The 22568-nt window shown below is 62.7% G+C and overlaps 1 protein-coding gene across 1 annotated transcript in view; it reads right to left on the reverse strand.

Annotated features, from left to right (window-relative positions):
• Positions 1-21032, reverse strand: part of RXRA (retinoid X receptor alpha) — a 119778-nt gene extending 98746 nt beyond the window's left edge. Inside the window, exon 1 of the mRNA XM_033238620.1 lies at positions 20721-21032. Within this exon, the coding sequence (XP_033094511.1) occupies positions 20721-20748 (28 nt within the window). The 5' untranslated portion in view covers positions 20749-21032. The remainder of the gene's footprint in view (positions 1-20720) is intronic.
• Positions 21033-22568: the final 1536 nt, after the last annotated feature.

Raw genomic sequence — 22568 nt, forward strand, 5'->3', positions numbered from 1 at the left:
TGTGGGGTCACAGCAGAGGCTGACTCTGACTGACCAGGCCTCGCTCCTGCTCAGCAGAAGCCTGGACACTGCAGTCCCCATCAGGGTGGACGGCACGGTGTCTGCCTCCCAGGCAGACGGAGGAGCTGGGCTGCGCTCGGGGCGCAGAGACAAAGGCAGGCTGACCATGAGCGCCCGCAATTAATCTCGGTCAACACCGTGGCAGGGCGCGTCATCCGCCCAGCAATTTACATTTTTATTAAATTACACAGGAAAATTAGAAACATTATTACTTCCCTCAGTCCTTTAACCCTTTTCTCTACCTGCTCTCCTTACGGCTGCCCCATCCTGCCCACAGATGACTGTGAGGTCCCCACCCCCACCTGCCTGCCACCCCCAGAGTGATGGCAAGGCCTCCATCCCACCCCCGCCCATCACCTCCACAGCGACACAGAGGCCACTACCCCACTCCCGCCCACCTGTCACCTCCACAGTGACCAACAGGCCACCACCCCACTCCCACCTGCCTGCCACCTCCACAGAGACAGCTGGGCCCTCCCTGCAAGGGCCAGGCCCAGGATGTGCTGCCCAGAGGCAAAGCCTCTCAAGCAGCCCCCAACCAGCCTCGCCTTTCCTCTCCGTAAGGTGGGAGCAGTGACGCACTGGTGGGGTCCCAGCCAGTCCCACCTGTGACTCTTCCAACCCACAGTCCCGACTCGGGCTCCCCAAACCCCTGGGGCCTCCAGGAGGACCCTCCCTCAAAGGCAGCTCCTTGTCCCACCCTGGGCTTCAGACTCTAGCAGCTCAAGAGTGCGAGTAGATAGTGGGGTGAAAGCTCAGCACACCCCCAAAATGGGGGCTCCACCCTTGGGGGCATCCACCCACGGCACCCAGACACAGGCTTCTTTCCCCTGCTAATGTGAAGCTGGGCAGTGCCAGGACACAGGGCAGGTCCTGCAGTCCCTGGGCACCCCTAGTCCCCAGAGCCCAGGTCCTAGTCAGGAAGATTAACGAGCTCCCAACATGCCTGGGAATGGCCAGCCACTGGCAGGAGGGCTAGAAGGAACAAGCAGAACCGGCCACAGGGACCAGTTGGGGTGAGGCCACGGGAGCCAGGGGTCCAGGGAGGCCCCTCGATGAGCCAACAGCCAAGGGAGACCTGAAGGGGCAACGGCAGAAGGGCATTTGGGGGAGGGGACGGCAAGTGCGAAGCTGTGACGGTTGAAGACATCACATCAGTCAGCACAGCTAGTCCCCGGCAAGCCGCAGGAGGGCAGGGAGGGCAGGGAGGGCAGGGCAAGGACGCACGCCAGGGCCAGGGCCGGGACTCCACCCCTAGGACCACAGCGGAACGGGAGGAACTAAAGAGGAGGGTGGTATGGTCCTGATCCGGTGCTTAGAATGGGCAAGCACTGGTAGAGCCAAGGGACCCTGCGTGGCCCCCAGCACATCACCACGCTGGGCTGTCGGCCACACCCTGCCTGGAACCCACCCCCTAGAAGTGGCCTAGGCTGCTGCCCTGACTCTCAACTGTCTCTACATGGACACTGTAAGATGCACATTTATCAGGAAACACAGGTAGAGAAGAGGACCTCCTGAATGGGGAAATCAAGGATGGCTCCCTAGAGGAGGGGACATCTGGACATAGCAGCAGCCACAGTCCCACCTGGGCGCACCCGTTCCACATTCATCTGTGCCGGAAACTGACACATATTTAGTCACGAATGAGCCAGACCAGACAGTCAAGACTTTGATTATTTTCACCTTCCCTGTCACGCATTTTGCACTGACAGTGTCAGGGCTAGGGCTGGGGAGATGTAGCAACAGTTAATTTCGATTGCTCTCTCCTGCCTTGGCTCTTTCTCGGTTCCAGGTTTCACGAGTCCCCATGGAGGACGGAGGCAGGCAGCTGGTGGGACAGGGCAGCTGCCAGCAGCTCCTGGATGAACACCTGGTGGGTGCAGCCAGGCCAGCCATGTGATGCCAGAGTGACAGAGGTCCCGCCAGACCCCCCGTCCTGCCTGTGGCCTTGGTCTCTGCTTGATGGAGGCCACCAAGGCCAAGGCTGGGGCTTCTCCAACCCCAAACTCCAGATCCCTCCACGAGGATCCATGCCAGTCCCAGGGTGGGGCCTGAAGTGCAGTGAACGAACCAGGTACCCCCACTGCTGACCACCCAAGGGCACACAAAAACCCAACAGGGCTTTGGTCCAAACGTTCCTCCTTCCCAGCAGCTACACGTAATTAGTACCTGACAACTGGCCCTCCACAGAGCAGCTAGAGGGTGACAGTTTCCTCACTCACCCGGTGGGGACACCGGAGCCCATAACCTCCAGGGCACGTCCACTTTCATTTTCTCGGCCACTGGCAGTGGTCCCCGCAGCATGGGGGCTGCCACGCTCGCTGAGCTGGACAGAGCTGGAGCCTAGGGTAGGGAACTCACCCGTCCACACTGCAGCTCCAGCACTGGGCCTCATGACTCTGGCCAACTGTCCCCAGGCACACGGCCCAGGGGTGCAGAAGGCAGAGCCCACTCTGAATGGCTGTCACTGCTCCCCTCTTCCCCAACTCCACATCCGCTGCCCAACTCTGCTGGGTCCACACCAGGCACGGGGTCCGCACGGAGGCGGTGTCCCATCACTACCACCAATGTGTTGGGACAGGAAGCCCAGTGCCCATAGAGCGTTGAGGGGACCTAAGCCCAGAAAGTCTGCTGCAGAAGGCAGCACCCAGGCAGCCACGGATCAGAGTGGGAAGCTGGTTGCTAAGGGGTACAATGGTGGGGCCTGCCTGGCTCCTGAGGATGGAGGGGCGTCCGTGGCCAGGCAGCAGCGAGAACTCCACCCTGGGGAGCCACAGAGGGCGCAACGCAGCAGAGAAGCACAGTCCTCAGAGGCCCGGGAGGTGGGGAGGAGAGGGCTCCAGGGCCCAGGGCCTGGGATCCGGCCCCGTCCCAACCTCCTGTCGGGAGCCCCCAGAGAAAGGAACCAAGGACTCCGCTTCCACCTTCGTAAGAGGAATCTAAGCCTTGGGCGGGTGCCCAGGGTTGGGGGTTTTGCCAAGAAACCTCCAGTTTCCCCCACTCTGCAGTTGCTGAGTCAGGAGCAAAGGGGCGGGACCCCAATCTCAGCCCCTTCCGGCGGCGAGGCCAGGAAGCTGCACCCCACAAGTCTCTCCAGATACCAGGCTAGATAGACCCCAAGCTGCAGAACCAGCCCCTCCCCACTCCTCCACCCAGGGAAGAGACACACCACAGCCTCCGTACATGTCGGTGCCAGAGAGGGCTGGGAAAAAGGGAGGCCCAGGGCAGGGGGGGCAGACCTGTCCACATTTGGACGGCATGGGCCCCAGCCTACAGGGTCCCTGGGGCCAGCTTCAAAGGGCAGGGGGCGCTGGACTCAGGCCTACAAGGATGGAAAAAGAAGGGCAGAGCAGGCACGCACGCCAAGCAGAGGGAACGGTGTAAAAGGCGGCACAGAGGTGGGGTCACATGGGGCATGTGGCCTCCGGGGACCTCAGCAGGACCAGGCCCCATGAGGAAGGGCTGTGTCCTGTGGGGAGGGTCTATGGGGACATGCCCACCCCACTGTGGTAGGGTCACGAGGGCCAACAATCGGCCAGAAGGTGAGAAGGCGCCAGAGGAACCCATCTGGTGACCCAGCCAGCCGGCCCCGCCTTCCAGGAGGAAATACTCTTTCCCACAGTTGCAGAAGATCCTCTTTGCTTGAAGGAAGAACGCAGGCTCCCTCAGCTGAGTGCCACGCCCGGCTGGGGACAGGCAGATGGAGGGCTGGTCCCAAGGCCCGCAGGCCCGTGACAGTCCACCAAGTGCACACGCATCTCTCCTCCGGTCACTGAGAAAGATGGGGATAGGACAGGGGACATGAGCCCTCAAGCCCAAGTCAAGGCTGCACCCAGTAACTGGTCTCACTTACTAGCCCTGAGCAATTTCTAGGTCCTAGGATGGTTGCAGAACTAGCTGCCCCTGCAACCACTCCTCCCAAGAAAATGCTTCTTCCCGTGAGACAGAACACTCATGCCCCTCCTCACATTCCTTCGCCCCACACTCAGCGCCCCCTATTCCAGGGGCTGCAGGATGCTGATGGGCAATCCTGCATGACCCCCAGAACCCGGAAGAAGAAACTCCTCTTCCCAGCCCTCAGACAAAGACACAGAGGTTCAGAGGGGACCCCAGCCAGCACCCTTCCCTGCTGCCAGGCAAGAACTGAAGGACAGGCCTCACTTCAGTGAACCCTCACAACCACCCGGGCAGCAAACCCTCACAACCACCTGGGCAGCAAGTACCCTCACCCCACTTCACAGATGAGAAAGTCGAGACTCAGAGACAGACTCGCTGCCCCAGGTCACACGGCATGTAAAAAGGCTGCGTGGGGCCCTGAACGGTGGGCCACAGACAGCTTTCCGGGCTCCAGGGCAGGAAACCCCTCCAGACCTCCCAAGGCCAAATGCTCTCGGCCCGAGAGGCCTCCTAGGGCAAGGCAAGTGGAAACCCCATAATCTGCTGGGGCCTCTCTAGAAGGAGGTCCCCCCAACCACCCGGGCTGTGGGATTGGGTTTCCTGGCCTCTAATCAAAGGATTACCGGACAATCCCCAGCACCCACACGTGCCTGCATCCACAGCCATGCCACCCACATTACTCACATCCAAAGGGAAGGTCACTGCAGCGGTGGCAGGACCACAGCCACCACCTGCACTCCACCCGCTGAGCCAGCCAGAGCAGGAAGGGCCAGGAAGGCAGGTAGACAGCCTCATCCACAGCACTGTCCACTCTCCTGTGGGGCCAGGTTCCCCCAAACCCACCAGGTCAGGGCAGCCCACATCAGCCATCTCAGCCCTGGAGACCACACATGGCCCTACAGGAACCACAAGGGCCTCCTCCCGCAGCCCCGCAGCCCCACCACCTGCCTGGGCTCACAGCAGCTCCCAAGCAGTCCCTTGCCCTCACCCTGCTGTTACCACTCTGCCTGCACCACCCCACTGTCCCCCGCGGACGGCAGGAAGAGGACACACAGCACGCTGTCCCAAGTGCAGGCCTCTGGGGCCTGACCACCTGGGGGACCCCTGCTCTCTATGCCTCAGTTTCCTGGCAGGGAAAGGGCAAGGATCGGCCCCTCCATGCCCACAAGCTGTGTGGCCTTGAAGAAATCAGTTCAGCCTCCCTGAGCCCAGGCCTCCTCTGTAAATGGGGGCAACTCCCTCCCCCAGGGTTCTGGGAAGACAATGGGCTTGGCACAAGCTGGCACCAGGACACCTGGTGCACTGTGGCTTGCTAGTCCTTGGCCCGGACCCCCGCCCCTGCCCTCACTCTGGCCTGGGATCCACAGTGGGCCCGGGGCTTTCTCCAGTCTGATCTCACAGTTCAGAACCCACTACCCAGCAAATGCCAGCACGAGGGCCCCCACCCCAAGCCCAGCAGAGAGCCTTCCGGGAGACACCTCCCCATTCGGGGTCCTCACGTCCCCCAGCCAGCAACACCCACCACAGGTAGGCTCCAGCTGACCGGATACTCTGACCACCCCTAACCCCCAGGTTGGGCTTCACAGACCCTGGAGCACGGCAGACCCTCAGCAGGTGGGGCCAGGCCAGCAGTGGGCAGAGCCTCAACAAACCCAAGCCCAGCCCTGCCCAGCCAGGCCCCAGGCAGTGACGCTGCCAGTCACGTACCCAGCTCCCAGGCCACACTGCCCAGTGCCTCTACCTCCCAAACTCCAACCTCCAGCCGAGACCCAGAGGAGGGGTGGCAACAAACAGTCACACACCAAGACATTCCCCTGCCACCACGTACACCCCACAGTGCTCCCCGAAGGCGGGAAGAGGTCAGCGCCCTGAAGAGCTCCCAGAAAGAGAGGCGCTCTGCCACCAGGTGTGTGCTGGCCAAGCTGCAAGCCGGTCCAACCCTGGGCCACCCACGCCTACGCCTCCTCCAAGGTCCTGGCCTGGGCCAGGAAGCCGGGTGGAGACTGGAGGGCGGGGGCCTATCTCACCCAGAGTTGCTAAAAAGAGCCAACGGGGAAGTAAAAATAGGAAATAAAATAAAATGACTCCAGGCAGGCCTGGTTGTTTGTGTAGGAAGGCCCCTCCCCAGCCAGCAGGGAGGGCTGGGCTCCAGGTCCCTCCCAGAGGAGGAATGTCCCCCGACCCTAGCAGCCCCCAGGACTCCAACCACGTGCCAGAACCCCACCCTGGAAGCGGCTCAAAGAAGAGTCCCAAGAATCTGGATTCGAATCCCGACTCTGCCGTTAACTAGCCACATGGTATCAAGCAAGGAGCTGAGCCCCTCTCAGTGGCTTGGCCTCCTCATCAGCGCTACGGTGCAGGGAAGGAGGGAGCGTGCCGCGCTGTGCTGAGCACACGCTCCAGGTACCACCGCCCACAGCGGGGCCTGTGGTCACAGCTCCGGCCACCCACCTCTCCCTGTCCCCACCAGGGTCCTCCCATCTGCGCCCTCACTCCGCCCCAAGGTGTGCCGTCAGGAGGTGAGGGCACCAGGCCAAGGTCAGGAGACAGCCTGGCTGTCAGCTGGCCCCGCTTGCCAGCCGTGCCGCTCTCAGACCTCAATTTCCTCATCCACACAATTAGAGGAAGCCTTCCTTCCTCTCCTTTCCTGCGAGGCCTTTCCAGGGTTCACATGAGGCTCATTCGCACTAAAGTGTGCGTGACTGACCCTGGCTTCAGGATCGACTCAGCTCATTCTCCCAGGGCACAGAATTCCTCAGAAGACAGGCTCCTTGCTCCTGGAGCTGAGACACCGCAGCTAGAGGCCCAGGGAGGACTGTTTGGGCCACAGCTCAAACATCCAATCCACCTGCCCAGTCTGGACGGCGTGCGGCTTCTGCACCGCGGCATCGCTCAGTCAGGCAGCTGCAGGACAAGATGTGGGTCAAGGCTCATGCACCGAGACCATCTGCTTAGGTGCCTGCAGAAAGGGATCTGAGTGCTTCGGGTGGTCGATGATACCTGCCATGCTGCAGCCAGAGGGCAGGCAGTGAGCCGGTGCCACGTGAGCCCCATTGAACCAAAACATACTGTTTCAGAGTGCTCCCTGGCACTTCCTAAAGCCCCTCGGCCCTCGCTCCTGGCTTGATAATTATCACCCCTGTGCCACTTCCTGGGAACTGGCTGAAAGGTCAGGAGGTGACATCACTGGTCTGCCCCAAACCACCATCCCCACAATGGCCAAAGTCTTTCTAGAACATATATCTGCCTGCAGCCCTCCACAGCCCCCTACAGCTCCCCATTCTCCTGTCCTGGACCCCCAGCCCCCAGGACTCTTAGCTAAGGAGGGAGCCAGACACGGGCAGCGGCCAATCTCAAACCTGGACTCGCAGGCGCGGGCCATCAGAAAGTGTGGGGCACAAGACACACAGAAGCACACACAGGCACACACGCCAACACAGCACGAGCACAGGGAGACACATGAGGACGCAGGTGCACACGGACACACGCTCACACAGGGACAGGTGACAGACAGACACAGACATGGGTGCACACAGACACAGGCTCAGACATGCACACAGATGTGCACGGAGGAACACACACGAACGGGTGCACACAGACAGGCTCACACAAGGGCATAGGCGTGCACACTCACATACACACACAGGTTCACACAGACACAGGCTCACACAAGGGCATGGGTGTTCACGGACACACACACACATGGGCTTACACACACAGACTCACACACACAAGCACACACAGGCTCACACACACAGATGCACACACACAGGCTCACACACACACAGGCACACACACACAGACACACACACAGGCTCACACACAGACTCACAAAAGGCCATGGATGTGCAGAGACACACACGGGCTCACACACACACACAGACTCACACATACACAGGCTCACACAAGGGCAGGGACATGCACACCCACACACAGGCTCACACATAGGCACACATACACTCACAGAGGCATGGCACCCACACAGGCGCACACACACACACACAGGCATGGCACTCACACTCTCACAGACAGGCTCACAGGCTCACATGCAGACAGGGGCTCGTGGGCACAAACCCTGGTTGGAACCCCAGCCACACACGTAAGCCTGTCTGTCCCTTCACTCCATGCTGTTCTGGCTCCAGGTGCCCAGAGGAGGGTCTGGGGAGGACGACACGCCCCTGAAGGCCAGGCAGGGAGGAAAGAATAGCGCAGAGGGTGCCATGCCAGCCACCTCAGTCCTGGCCTTTCTGCCAAGAGCCCTCCAGGCTGCGGAGCCTCTGAGCTGGCCAGAGGGCATGAGAGGGTCCCCATGGACAGAGCACAGGCAGGCAGGGCCCTGAGCCCATGGGGCCAACCCCAGGCAGGTGACCACCAAACCAGCCCTGCCCCGACGCCAGGCACACAGGCGGCGACCCAGGTCCGGCTCCGAGTCCCCAGGTCCCTGCTGGTGTGGGCACCACCAGTGCCAAGCAAGGCATCCATAGCAGAAGGCAGACAGCAGTGGTGACAACAATCGGCTTCTTGTTCTCAGAAAGGCGGCCAGGCAGACCTGAGGGAGGGCAGAGGGGTCAGCATAAAGGGCAGCACGGGGGCCGTCTCCAGAGTCCTGGAGGGAGGATCTCTGGGCTCTGGTGAACCCTGGAGATTTCTAAGTACCAACAGAGACCTGCTCGCTCCCCCAGCCTCACCCGCAGGGCTGGGCAGGATGCAGGGGTCTGGCCCCAGGGCCAGGCTGGGGTGCTGGCTGCGGGGTGAGGGGCACCAGCTGCCCCCTCCGATAACGAGTTCGCAGCTTATCAGCCACATCCAGGCTGCGTGGGCTCCGGCAGCCAGCCCCTCCCCTACCCCCACCAGCAGCCGGCAAGCATCACTGCTTCCTAGGCAGGAGGCCTAACTGTCCACAGGCAGGCAGGTCCTGGCCACTGACTGTGGCCAGACGCACGCGGGTACACGCCTCTCCCAGCCAGCAAGAGTGGCAGTGACCCCTCCTGTGACCCCATGGCCTGGGGGATGCCAGCCCAGGTCAGAGGGACCCAGACGCCACTTGGGCTGGAGGCCCGTCAATCTGGGACCAGAAGTGGCTTGTGTCCTGCAGCCAGGGGGCCCCTGACATGAGAAGGCCCTTCCAGCACCACGGCTGGCATTTGTGCTTCAGAAACCACGTCCAACAGCAGCCACAGGGAGCCAGGAATGAGCCAGCAGGGGTCAAATGCCTGGCGATGGCTGTGCCCCCACACACCTGCCCATTCTGCCAGCCGGAGGGAGGCCCAGGGAGGCCCCGGGACAGCGCAGCATAACCACGTACCTATCTTCTGTCAGGACTCCTGACACCTCCGTCCCTCCCTGTGGTCACTGCCCAGTGTTTCCCTCCATGCCCTTCCTGAGCCTACGTCGTCCGTGGCTGCCGCTGACCGCCTATCTCCCCCGCTGGCCTGGCAGCCCATGAGAGCAAGGACCTGCCTGTCACATCCTCAGAGCGGCTCTGGACAGAGGGGCCCTCCGTGAGCACTGGTGACGCAGTGACCCATCTCTCCCCTGCCACCGCTCAGGGCTGGCACGCGGCCACCTGAACCGAACGAAACCCGTCTGTCTCGTTTCTTTTTGGAGAGGTTCAAGTTTTGCATTCTACGTCTGCTCCAAGGACACCCAAGAGTCTCTGGGCGACCCCCTGGGGGGAGGTGCACTGCTGTCTGATGCAAGGGAAGGCAGAGTCAGCGAGCTCTGCCCTGGAAGCCTTTGATGACGCAAAGCGAAGACACAGGTGTTGAGGATGAGACACTGGCTTCTCCCAGGCCAACTCCTACGCATCCTTCATGACCCGGTTCAAAAGCCCCAACTCTCTGCATGCCAGGGTGAGCCACTAATGCCTCCTCCATGTCCCTTCTGCCTCCAGTACCTCCTCCTACCACCATGCTCACACTATCTCCACCCCAGACTAGGGTCAGGGATATTTTACAGGTAAGACAACTGAGGCCCAAAGAGAGTTAAAACATCTGGTCCAAGGCCATACACCATCAAGTGGCAGCACTGGGGTCCATCCCAGGCCACCTGACCCCAGGGACCACTACCGCCCACTTCAGGGCTAAGCCTGGCTCTACTGAGCCTTGCTGGTGGCCAGGAGGAGCCTGATGGATGCGGGTGGACGGACGGACAGACAGATGAACGGACGGACAGACAGCAGGCAGGTGGGAGGCATGCTACTTCTTCCCTCATGGCTGGCCTTGACCCCCACACTACTACAAGTGTCAACAAGACGTACTTACCAGCGGAGGAAGGAGCCAGGTCCCCAAGAAGGCCAGGCATTTGGGGCTGAGCACCCCTCCCTCTCTCAATGTAGGAATCTGAGTTCAAGGACTCTCAGCCTCTGTTCAGCAGCCGGCGGCAGCCACATCTCAAACACACTGAGCGATGATGGGGCCTCGCCACAGGCAGGGCCCCCCCAACCAGCCCTGAGCCTCAGCCTCAGCCTCAGCTTCCACCCAGGGCCCCCAGGGATTCCAGCTGGCCCAAGGAGTCCTCAAGGACAGTCCCAGACCCTCCCATCTACTCCCACCCCAGAAACCAACACCGAGCCAGACACACAGCAGGACTTCCCTTCCCTGGAAACTGGACCGGCCTCCAGAAGGAGGGGAATTCAAGTCATGATTTGAGAAATCAACTTTGCAAGGAACGGGCTCCCCCGTCACATTTCTGAACCTGAGGGTGGAGGGGATCAGTCGGCTGACCGCATGGATTCGTGCCACAAACTTCACAAGGCTTACACGGCACCTGGCACCGTGCGTGGGCTCAGCAGCCACGGAGACCTAGAGCCAGCTCCAAGCCATGAGAGGGGGTGCCTGGAGCCAGCCCTGTGTTAAAAAAGACTCTGAGGTCTGAGGGCCCCACGGGAAGAGAAGCAGCGCCCATTCGGTGACGTCCACCAAGGCTCCGGCCGGCCACAGGGTACAAAGGCACACTTCCCGCCGTGGACTCTGCCTGGCACCCTTCCTTCCATTTTCCAAACGAGGAAATCAACACCAAGAGGGAGGAAGGAATGTGTTCCAAGTCACAAAGTCCACAAAGTCCATGTGGCAGAGAAGACGCAGGCTGTGAGAATGCCCAGGTCCACTGTCTGCAGGGGCCTGGAGACCAGCTCTTACGCTGCCGCTAAGGGGTGGCGCCCCCTGGGATCCCAGCCTCGGGAGAAGCTGGGTCACACAGGATACAAGGGCGGGTGGCTCTGATCTTGTGCCCAGGAGACTGAGGGGAGGGAAAAGGAAGGCCCCGCTGCCCTTCCAGTCCTCACCCCTCCACCGGCCCGGGACGGTGCAGGCGGTGCTGTCCGCCAGGCCCGCCTCATCACTGTCTGTACCCAGAGTGACCTGCTGACGATGTCCCCGCCTCCCTGCCCTAAACCTCAACCTTGATCCTGGGCAGAAAGTCCACGAAGGGGTGGGGAAGGGACAGATTCACCGCCTCCCGTGGACTCTGCTCACGGTCAGAGCTTTTCTCTTTCCTCTGGGTGGGGAGAGGGCGAGAAGCCATCCAACAGCCTGGCACTCACACAGGGGGCTCCAGGCAAATGGTGCCTAAGCTGCCCACAGGGAGAGGCAGGGACCGAGGCAAGACCACAGGACACTACAGGGACAGACCAAAGGGTACAGGAATAGGTGGTGGGGAAGAGCCCCGGCCGCTCCTCCCAGCGGCAGACACACCCCAGGAACCGGAGCCCGCAGTTGGGGTACCACACAAGGGCACCAGTGGGAGTCACACTCCAGACCTGGGCAGGAAGGAGAGGGGCCATCAAGCCAGCTGGGGGCGGCCAGGCCGCAGTGAGGCCCACCCCCAGCCTGAGCTGCTCACAAGGTTAATTAGTCCCAGGCCAGCTGACCATAGCCCCGTGCTCACAGGGGTCCGCACCAGCACAGAGCTGGAAGCCAGCCAGCAAGGGGCAGGCCAGAGGAGTCTGGTCACACAGTGAGCTCCTTCAGAACCCCTCCAGGGAAGCCCCCCACTCATGCCCGCACAGGCATCCCTTCCCTGTACCCTTGGCTGGAACCAGATCCCCCTGGAGAGAGTCCACCCGCTCTCTCTGCCTTGATTCCTTCCCCACTCCCACCCAACAAACTCCTACTCATCCCTCAAAGCCCAACTACATCACCTCCTCTGTGAAGCCTCCCTGACCTCCCCCAGGCAGTTTATGGGTGAGACAACTGAGGCCCAGTGAGGGGAATTTGCTAGCCTAGGGCCATGCAGCCTGTGACTCAGAGGGGCGCTCACTCATCGCATGGGGCAGCCTACCTCTCATGTCTAGTTTTAGACATGAGAAAATCAGTGACAGGTGCCTAATGAGGGGTGAGAAACTACGGAGCCACGTGACACCAGGTGGAGGCCTGGCCTCCATGCTGGGGACAATGTGGTGCCATAGAAGGTTCCAGGCAAGGGAGGTCAGTGCCCAAAGAGAGAAGGACTAGCCTGGCCTTGAGTGATAACCGTCATGGAGACTGACGCCACTCATCAGTGGCCCCTACTGCCTCTGCTCTGCCATGCCCCTAGGCCACCATTTCCCCATTGTAAGCTTCACATCCCAAAAGTGCTTCACCACAATATGCCCAGTACACATCCAGACCCAGACCCACCCTGGCTGGCTCAGAGCCCATGGCGTCCTGGACCCCAAGCAACCCAGACCCTACCCCAGCCCAGGTCCTGTCCCCTCAGCTGGGGAGGGCATAGAGCCATTTTCCAGGGAGCTGGTCCCCAGTGTGCCACCCTGACCAATGGCCAACAGCACATCAGAACAAAGGCAGGGTGACGGGAAGGCAAGGCAGAGGCTTTGACAGCCAGAGGACTCCCAGAGAAACTGAAGTCCAGGGAGGGGAAGGGACCTGCCTGGGGCTACACAGCAGCCTGGTCAGAGAGCAGCCCCACCATGCAGAAAGCTGAGTTCGAGGGACGGCTGGGCACACACCACCACCGCCACAGCCCGTCCTATCACTGCGGCAGTCACTGACACTGCTGCCCAATGCCCAGTCCTATTTCTGAGGAGCAAACGGTCACCAAGGTGGTCCTCTGGACACCACACCTGGGTTGACGGGAAACCAGGAGCTGGATGTGGCCAGCCAGCCTCTCTCCAATGCACCAGGCACATCCTCCCCAAGCACAGGTGCTGAAGCCACTGCTGACAGGCAGGAGGAGAGGTGCTTTTGATTCCACTCTCTAAGTCAAGCGAGCCCTTCCAGCACACCTGTACTGGGTGCTGCAGGGGTGCCCACACCTCAGAAGGGCCCTGCCCTCAGGAAGCCTGGGAAAAAAGAGGAGGTTGGATGGGTGGCTGGCACGTGGAGAGCTCCCACCTGCCAGGCACCTGCACCAGCAGCGGCCTCAACGCCAAACACAGGCGTGGGATCACCCCACGGCCCTTGGGCGGGAGAAAACTGGGCAACAGTCAGGCACAGACCCAGCAGGCTTGCCAGCGGGAGCTGAATGCAGGCTCTGGGCAACAAGTTCAAAGCTGCAGCCCCACTCCAAGCCCTATACCGTGCACACTAAGGGGACTGCGGGGTACCAAGGACGGCAGGTGGGCTCTGGCTGCGGAGGCAGGCTGAGCCTGCACAGGCGGAGAGGGCAGAGCAGGCAGAGGGAGTCCCGGCAGAGGCACAGGGCAGCCCAGGCCCAAGGGCGGCCGATTCAGAGGGGCTGGAACACAGCAGCTGTTGGGAGCCCACCCCAGCGACTCCAGCCACCTGTGCTGTCACTGCCTGACCTCTGCCTAGGGCCAGTGTGGACACTTAAGCTAAATTGGTCAATTACAGGATACTTAGATCCCTCCCCAGGGCTTCCCAGCCTCACTGCACTCTGGGCTGCAACACCAGGAAGCCTGTTGAATCAGTAACCTCATTACAGCCGGCGGCCGCACCCGGGGTTGTCTTTGAACTCCGAGGGTTTATCCATGGCGGCTGGAGGATTTACACACGGCCTGGCCCGGGCCCAACTCACTCTCCCCTCCCCTCAGCGCCGGAGGCTCCAGACCCCGCACACATGGCAGCAGCCTGGGCCGACACCCATCACCCCCAGCCCTGGCCCCAGGTACAGCTGGGGAAACCGAGGCCCAGCTGGACACTACTATGGCTTAGACGGCCAATAGAGGTGCAGGGAGGCCAGGCACGGCCTCTGGGTCACCCCAGAGGTAGGTCTGTGACCAAGGGCTTCCCGGGGTCCCTTGCCCCAGCAGGCAGCACCTGGAAGAGGCGACGGAGCTGAAGCCAATCATCAAAGACAGATGTGGGCTGCGCAGGGCAGACCCCATGGCAACTCCTCACACAGAGACCCTGATCCCCTCAAGGACCCCTCAATGTCTCACTCCCCAGCCCCAAAGTCTGGTCCCCTCCACAGTCTCAGCATCCCTGACCCGGCCACAAGAGGCCTGGCTGCTCTGCTTCCCCTGGACAGCCTGCCCCACACTTCATCCAGTGCCTGGGGAGGGGAGGCGGAGCCAGGGCCAGGGCAAAGGTGCCTCACCCATACCCATGCCCAGGAAAGACAACCCCCAGGCCAGCCCAGGGACCTGGCCTACGCCCCTAGGAAGACGCTAGGAATCCTCCACCCCCCTCCCAGGCTGCCACGCTGAGGAGCCCAGCCAGGGCAAGGGTGCAAGGCCATTCATAGGAGCCCCAAGGCCCACCTGAAACCAGTGAGCCACCTGGAGAGTCACCTCCGCCTTCCAGGTCTCGCCTGGCTGTGGCCAAGCCACCCTGTGCACAACGCTGGAGGCCTCATTCCAGCCAGGAGCACCATGCTGGGATCCCCTGGCCTCCAGGCACCAATGCACCTGCGCCCGGCATACAGGCCCTACCCAGCCTCACCTCCAACGTGAACCCCCTCCTGGCTCCAGCCCTGCAACCCCACCCTTGCGTCCTCACCCCCTTCACCCACTCCAGGCCAGACCTTGCTGTCCCTACTGCTGGGCACCCCTCCCCCACCCCTCCTCCACAGGCAGCAGGACCAGGCCAGCACCCAGGGGGCGCTCCCTAAGCCACGTGTGGAAAAGCCCACCAGCAGTCCCGGCTTCCCCAGCCAGGGCTGTCAAGGCTCTGCCAGGTCACCCTGGGAAGGCTGGGGCCGACGCCTGCATGCATGGGGTGGGCCACGTGTGCTGGGTTAGGACCTCAGAAAGAATCTCACCCCTGCCCCACCCTGGGACCCGGGGGTCCAACCTCACCCCGTCCACTCCCCCAGGTCCCTTAGGAATTTGCTGCAGACAGCGCTGCCCTGGTGGCGTGAGAAGGTGGGCAAGCCACAGCTTCCAGGCTGGGCCTCTGCTGCTCACCCAACGACAGCTTTCCAGCTGGGAGTGGGGACTTCTCCCAGCCACCACCCCAAGCCAAGGACAATCCTGGAGAGAGGATCAAGGGATCGCCACTCCTGAGAGGGCCTTCAACCAGCACAATGGGCCGAGATGCCAAGTCCCAGGGCACAGGGCTGGCAAGGTGAGACCTCCGCCCTCCACCAGGGTCCCCACAGAACACAAAGGCCAAGACCAGCAATGAGGCTCCCGGGAACCAGCACGGGGCACAGACCCAGCCTGGTCGGTGAGCAGCCTCTGAGGATGCTGAGGGGCAGGAGGACCTGGGGCAGCACAGCCCCCACTCTGGGGACAGGTCCTCCCAGCTGGAGCTCAAGGTGGCCCCCGCTAGTCAAGTGCCTGAGAAAAAGCAGGCCCCACTGCGGGACACAAAGGCTGACCCACAGACCTCACCCAGGGTTCAGTGTCCCCATCCGCTAAGTGGGCTTGTCTCTGTGACACCTCCACAAGGTCCCAAAAATAAAGTCCCTGGCAGGCAGCAGGCGCCCGCTGCAGCCATCGGCACCTTCATGGAGGCAGGGTGAGTACTGGACAAGCTGGCGAGATTTAGAAAAAAAGGAGGCGAACAAATCCTGCAGGGACCACCGTGCTCCTTGGGGGACCCCATGAGGCCTGGCTCACTCGTGGGCACGCCAGGACATGGGCCAGTGGCCAGCAGCGCCAGGTGAGAGCCTGTGACTCCGCGTGTATGCGACGGTGAGCGTGAACACACCCAGGCCCTGCACGCGGTTCGCACCCGCTCTCCCCACGGTGGCCGGGCCAATTTTCCTTAGCTGCTTTCTGCTCCATTTCACGCTCATTCAGCTGCTGAGCCAGACAATTGCTTTGTAACTCTAGGGCGCAATTTCCCTGTCTGTGAGGCACTGGGGCACAACTGCTCAGAACATCTCGCACCAGGCTCGGGTGAGTGTGCAAACCGTGGTCCCTCGCTCCACCTGCCTCCTTGGGCCTCTGAGGAGGGTCCCTGCAGCGGCATAGGGGCTGGTCCCAGGGACCCAGCAGCAGTGAGAGCTCTCCTGTGGCAGGCCTATACCCACAGAAAGGGCTACCTCAGTGTCCCCAACGTCCTCTATTCCTGAGTCTGTTCCTCCACACCTGACAGCCCCAGCGACCATCGTGGCCTGCTCTGGTCCAGTGCTGGAAACCTGGCCCCACCCTAACCCAAGCAGGAGGCACAGAGAAGACCTAGCCACAGGCTAACAGACACAACCCACAAACGGACTCCCCGAACGCCCAGCCAGCCTACGACACACGAGGCTGCCTTCTCCAGCATCTGGAAGAGCCAACGAGTGTGTCCATTTTCCAGATGGACAGCCAAGGCCCCAAGAGGCCAAAGAGCTGAACCAGGCAGGCAGCGAGGACAGAAGGCTCAATCCCAGGTGGCCTGACCACCCGCCCAGCAATGGGACACCGCCTGTCAGAACCTCTTTCGGGGAAGGTGCTGATCCTGGGATCCCTGCAAAACCACCATTACCTCCATCCTGCAGGTGACAAGGGCCCTGAATCGGAGGGTCAGAGGAGAGGAAGGAAGGATGAAAGACGGAGCTGCACCCTATAAAATGGAAACACACAGGCAGGTGGGTAAGGTGCAGGGGGAGGAGAGTGACCCCTCTACCCACACCATAGCACCCTGAAACTGATCAGCTTAAGAATCTCAGGACAAACGTCTGGAAGGTGATCCCCAAATGGACACCAGCCCTCAACAGCCACAGGCCATCCCCCCAGACCCTTGTAGCCCCAGACCCCAGTCTCATCCCTGGCCCAGCAAATGGCTAATTCCCATGAAAACACACCAGTTAACGGGCCACCCCAAGGACCCGGCCACCAAAGCCAGCTAAAAAATACAAACTCAAGCCCGACAGAGAAGAGAAGGAGGGGCAGGTCTTGGCTTGCAAAGCCCAGGTCCCAGTGACAGTGCCCCAGCCCTGAGCCAGCTGGGGGTTGGGGAGGGCCTCTGTCCTGTGTCTGCTGGGACAGCTGTGCCCTCTTCTCCAGAGGACAGGCACTGCTCACCACTCGAGGTCCCAGCCCTGAAACATTTGACCCATGGCAAAACCAAACGTCACCCAAGAAATGAAACTCCCCAGGCAGCCTCCACTGGCACTGGGCGGACGTTTAAGGCTTTCACCCCACCCCCACACCATCTTCCATGCAGCTGAGGTCTGTCCCACCCTCTCCTGATGCCAGAGCCTCCCCACATGCATGACCAGCCTCCAGGGGCAGAGGGGCACACCCCTGAGTACCCCCTGTTCCCACAGTAATTCCACAGCAAATCCTCCAGGCACCCTTTCTCAGGGGAGAAAACAAAGCTCACGGACAGAGACCTCCCGCACAGCTACGGGGAAGATGGGCCAGGGGGCAAGAGAGGGTAGTCAGAGGGGCCTCCTGGTGGAGGCGAGCCCCCCACAGGCCCTGAAGGACAGGCACAGCTGGAAGAACCACCAGGTGCTGGCAGAGCCGGGAGCCAGTCACAGCAGCTGCCCGTGTGACCAGGGCTGCCGGCTCAACCTGCACCCCACACCCCAAGGGACTCAGAGCACCCGCCCCCCCACCAGCCCTTCCTAAGAGCCCAGCTCATCCCACCCACATCTGGGCAGAGGGTCACAGCTGCGTGCTCGGGTCCAGGCCCAGCAGTGAGCCCTAGGCAAGGATGCAGGCTAGCAAGGCCAGGGCCACCACGGGACTGGGCCATTTTTCTCACCCTGACACCTCCCCAGTCAACAAACAGGGCCCCTCCAGAGTTTACCAAAACAAACACCCCGCCATCGGGCAGTGCCCACGCTAAAAGACGCCCTCGTCAGGCCAGAGCGGGACTCCAAGTCCAGCCTCCTGAGAGTCACATGACCCTGTTATTTCGGGAGGCCCCAGAATGTGCTCTATTTTGGGTCCCAAGGGCTCTGATGTCACCAGAAGCCCCTCACCCAGGCTGCAAGCTCACCCAGGTCCCTGAGTGCCCCGACTCCAAGAGTGGTCAGTGGGCCTACAGCTTTGCCAGCGGGTCTGGTGTGGTCTGAGACCTTTGGACTCCGTGGACTCCGCCTGAGTCCCACCATTCAGGATAAGGCCAGCCGGGGCCTTCTCCCCGGCAGGCGTGGGAGCACGGCCAGCCCTGGGCAGCAGGGCCAGGAGGCTGGGGCTGCCTCTGGCGAGTCCCTCGGCCTTGCTTTCCTTCCAGATCTCGATGCTGGACTCATCCCTGCCCTCATTGAGTGGCTCGGTGGGCACTGACCGGGATCCTCCCCCAGCCCACCAAGCCCAGCGGCAGTGAATGCAGGGAGGAGGAAGCCCTCTCTACCCCACACCCCAAAAGTGGCTGGGCAGCTGTAAGGGGTGGCCGAGTCTCCCCAGCAGCTCCAGGTCTGACTGGTCGGCCAGCCGGGCCAAGACAAGCCAGGCCCTCCGTCACTCACCCCCAGGAGGGATTAGGCTGTGTTGACAAAAAGGCTTAGACAAGTAGCCGCTTAAATGGACCTTCGACTGCTCTGGACTTCAGAGCTGGTCACAAGCTTAGAAAAAAATAAAATGTAATCAGAGCCCAGGACTCTCTGCTCAGCCCTGGGGCGTGGGCTGCCTGGGAGGCCATGGGCTGGTCGGGAGAGCTCGAGAACAGAAGACTCCCAGCTTCCTTGTGGCAGGGGAGTGCCCAGGGAGATCTCTGGGGCAGTGGCTCAGAGGCACGACCTCTCCTCTTCACAGGGACTCCAGCAAGTCACCATGGGGACTGGGCACCCTTGCTCCCTCACCCTACATACACCAACTCCGTGGACTATCCCTGTCCCACCCAGGGCATTAAAAACAGGGACCTGTTCGGTTCTCAGTACTCAGCTGAAGTGCAACCAGCCAGGCCCCTGCCATGTCCAGGGGCCAGACACTGAGCTGAGCATTCTTGTTCCAGAGGAATCGTCTGGGAGAGCCTAGCTCTACATGTGTGGATGCGTGTGTGCAGATGTGTGAGTGCAAAGCTTTAATGGGGAAAGGCAGCTCCAGCCCACCCCACAGTGCACTCAGTCACAGACAGCGCAGCGTTCCCTCCTGCCTCACACTCAGCAGTAACACCAGCTGCGGGTGATAATCCCAAATCCACCACTTTGTATCCTGGGGGCTCAGCCTCTCCCAGCCAGTTTTCTCATCTGCAAAATGGGCATGAGTGCCCACCCCTGGAGACTGAGCCCTGGAGCTCATTCAAGGCCTCGAGCCCATCACTCCATCATGACAGAGTCAGGGAGTAAGTGTCAGGTCTGACAAACCTGACCCACCCCCCGCGCCCCGGTCAAGGAGCAGCACACCTGCCTGTGAGTAGTAGGGGTACTCAGACTCTCACCTTCATATCCAGGAGGGGCTGGGTCCATGCTGGCTCCCCTTGATGTCCCATCTCACTAAACATCCCTGCAGCTACACTGGCTTCTGAGCACCTCCTGGGGTGGCCAAGCTGCACCCCAGGCTGTAGGGAGGGTGGGCAGCAGGGGCTAAGGATGGCGGGGTTTCATTCATAATCAGCTGTTTCAATTTCCATTCAGCACAAATCCTTCACCCGGCCTGACAGCCTGGCTGCCGTCCCACCACCAAATTAATATCCTTCCCGGAGCTCATTTATAAAGTCTCCCCCTTCTCACTAGCTTCCAAACCCTTGGGAGGGCAATGGGTGGGAGCCCCAGTCGTGCCCTCTCCTCCTCCTCGGTAGGTCTGGGCCTGGAGTTGGCGGGCAGTCTGGGATAGGAAGCCACCGGGCGGGATGGCAGGAGGAGGAGGGAAAGTGACCCTCTGCGCCTCTGCGCTGTCCTGCTCACAAATGGAGAGCCAACCGGGGAGAACACCCGGGAGTGCCAGAGCGAGGGGCCCCATTTCTGGGACGGGGTCTTCCTAGGTCTGACGTTCTGTTCACACAGCTCCCGGGGGACCCTGCCCACCCGGGCGTGGGCTGCTTTGGGGATAACAGGGTCCCAGTCTGTTTCCTGGGCGGGCACACACCCAAGGGCCAGCGGCCTGCTGGAAGCCGCAGCCCGACGGGCAGAGGCCGCTCGGGGCCCAGCGCGCCGTCCCGGTCCCCAGGCCAGGGAGGCCGGAGCCGCGGAGCGCAGAAGTTGCTCCTCCCGCTCCGGCCGGGTTCCTGCGCGGCCCGGCTGCAGCTGGGCGCCAGGGCGCAGGCGGCCGCCGGTGACCGGGAGACCCCTCCTCGTCCCGGGCGAACCTGCCACCCGCCCCCCCAGCCCCGCCGCCCGCCGGCTGCCCAGCCCCGCCCGGGCCCCGCGAAAAGTTGCCCCGGGTCGACCCCCTCCGGGCCTGGCGCCCGAACTCTCGCGAAGGTTGGCGAGGGGTCCAAGCGGGACCCGGGCCGGCGACCCCCGCGCGCGCCGCCAACCCGCCCCCGGCCCCCGCCCGCCGGCCCCTGGCCCCGTCCCCGCCCAGCCCGGCGAGCACTCACCGAGCGGCAGGAAATGTTTGGTGTCCATGTCTGCGACTAACTCATGCCGGCCGGCGGCGCAGGCAGCGGGCGGCGGGCGCGGCGGCCCCCGGCGCGGCCGGCCCGGGCCCGGGCGGCGGGGAGCCGGCGGCGGCGGTGGCTGCGGCGGCGCGCGGAGGCCGCGGCGCGGCGAGTTGTTGCAAAAGTCGCCCAACAATGTAAACTACTTGTGTCTGCGCGCCGCCGCCGCGCGCGCCGGCCCGCGCCCCCGCCGCCGCGCGCCCGCGCCCCGCTCCGACCGCGGCGCTGCGGCGCCGGCGGGGGGGTGGCGGGGGGCCCGCGACGGGCGCGGACTCGGCGCAGCGCCGCCGCCACCGCTCGGCCCGCGCCCCGCCCGCCCGGCCCCCGCCCGGAGCGCGCCCCCTCCGCCGCCGCCGCCGCCGCCGCCCCGCGATCGCCGCCCGCCCGGCCGCCGAGTTGCGAGCGGCCTGCAAACTTGCGAGTTCGCCTCCGCCAGGGGTTCCCGGGAGCCGCGAGGAGGCGGCGTGGGAGGGGGCGGGGCCCGGAGGGAGCGGGGCGGGGGCGGGAGCTGAACTCCCTCCCCGAGCCCGCCACACACTCGCGCGCGCACACACACACACACACACACACACACACACTCGCACGCACAGGGCCCGGAGGAGGCGGAGAGCCGGGCCGGGAGCCCAGCGGCCGGGCCATTGTCTGCGCGGCCACACAAAGCGGCCGGGCGGTGGCCGCGCGGGGACCCCGGCCCGGGCCCGGCAGGCGCAGAGTGGGGCGGGACGGCCGCGGAACCCATACCTCGCACCCCGCCGCTGCGGACACGTGGGGAAACTGAGGCCCGGGAGTGGCGCTGAGCCCCAATGCCAGAGGACGAGCTCCTCGTCTGGGGAAGGTTTCCTCTTCCGGACGCTCCGCCCGGTCCACCCCCCACTTTCGCGCCCTACCCCCACGGAGAGACCCATGAGCCCACCGGGAACGAGGAGGGGCGCGCGCTTTGCCTCCTCATCAACCCGCACTCCTGGACCCCTCTTCAAAGGCACCAGGCTGGGCAGGCGCTGCCCGGAGTTGGACATACACTTTGTGGCCGGTGGCTATTTTTATACCCCGGGTAGTTCTCTGCCTGACTTTTAAATTCCAGATTTGTTTGAAAACGAAAGGAAGCACTCCTGCCCTGGGACAGCTGGGGCCTCCTCCGCGCCGCGCGCTGCCCGCCGTCTCAGGCGGCTGGAATTCGGGTTTGGGTGTGAGGTACCTGCGCGCCGCCAAGCCCAGCCTTCCTGAGCAGGCGCCGGGGCGCCCGGCCGCGCCCACGCTCCGCGCCCCCACCGCGAGCTTGCTGCCCGCTTAGACCTAAGGGCCCGGGCTGCGAGGCACAGGGGCTGACCAGTCACGCAGGGTACACGTGGTGGCCCGGGTCAGGGGACGCTAATGGGGAGGGAGGTGAGGAGGTGATGACCGCGTGTGGACAGGCATGACACCGCCCAGAGATAACAGCCCAAGACCAGAGAGGTGTCCTGCTGCCTGGGTGCCCCTCAAGTCGGGCCACCTGGAGCTGGATTCCACAAGGGTTCCGGTGGCCTGTCCCGGTGGGAGGTTTTGGTTCCACTTGAGACAGGAGTGTCCTGGTTGGGAGGTTTTGGTTCCACTTGAGACAGGAGTGTCCTGGTTGGGCAGCCCGCCCCCAGCACAGCCAGAGGCCAAGGTAGCCCTCTCCTCCTCCCCCTCTTCACTGATGCCTGGGCCCCTACCAAAGGCCACCCTGTCACCCTTACACAACCTGTACAACAGACAGCCTGCCCCCCTCCCTCCGGGATGAGGGCCACTGTTGACACCTGGTCCTCACCC

Source organism: Trachypithecus francoisi, unplaced genomic scaffold, assembly GCF_009764315.1.
Source record: "Trachypithecus francoisi isolate TF-2019V2 unplaced genomic scaffold, Tfra_2.0 Lachesis_group16, whole genome shotgun sequence".
NCBI classification, from domain to species: Eukaryota; Metazoa; Chordata; class Mammalia; order Primates; family Cercopithecidae; genus Trachypithecus; species Trachypithecus francoisi.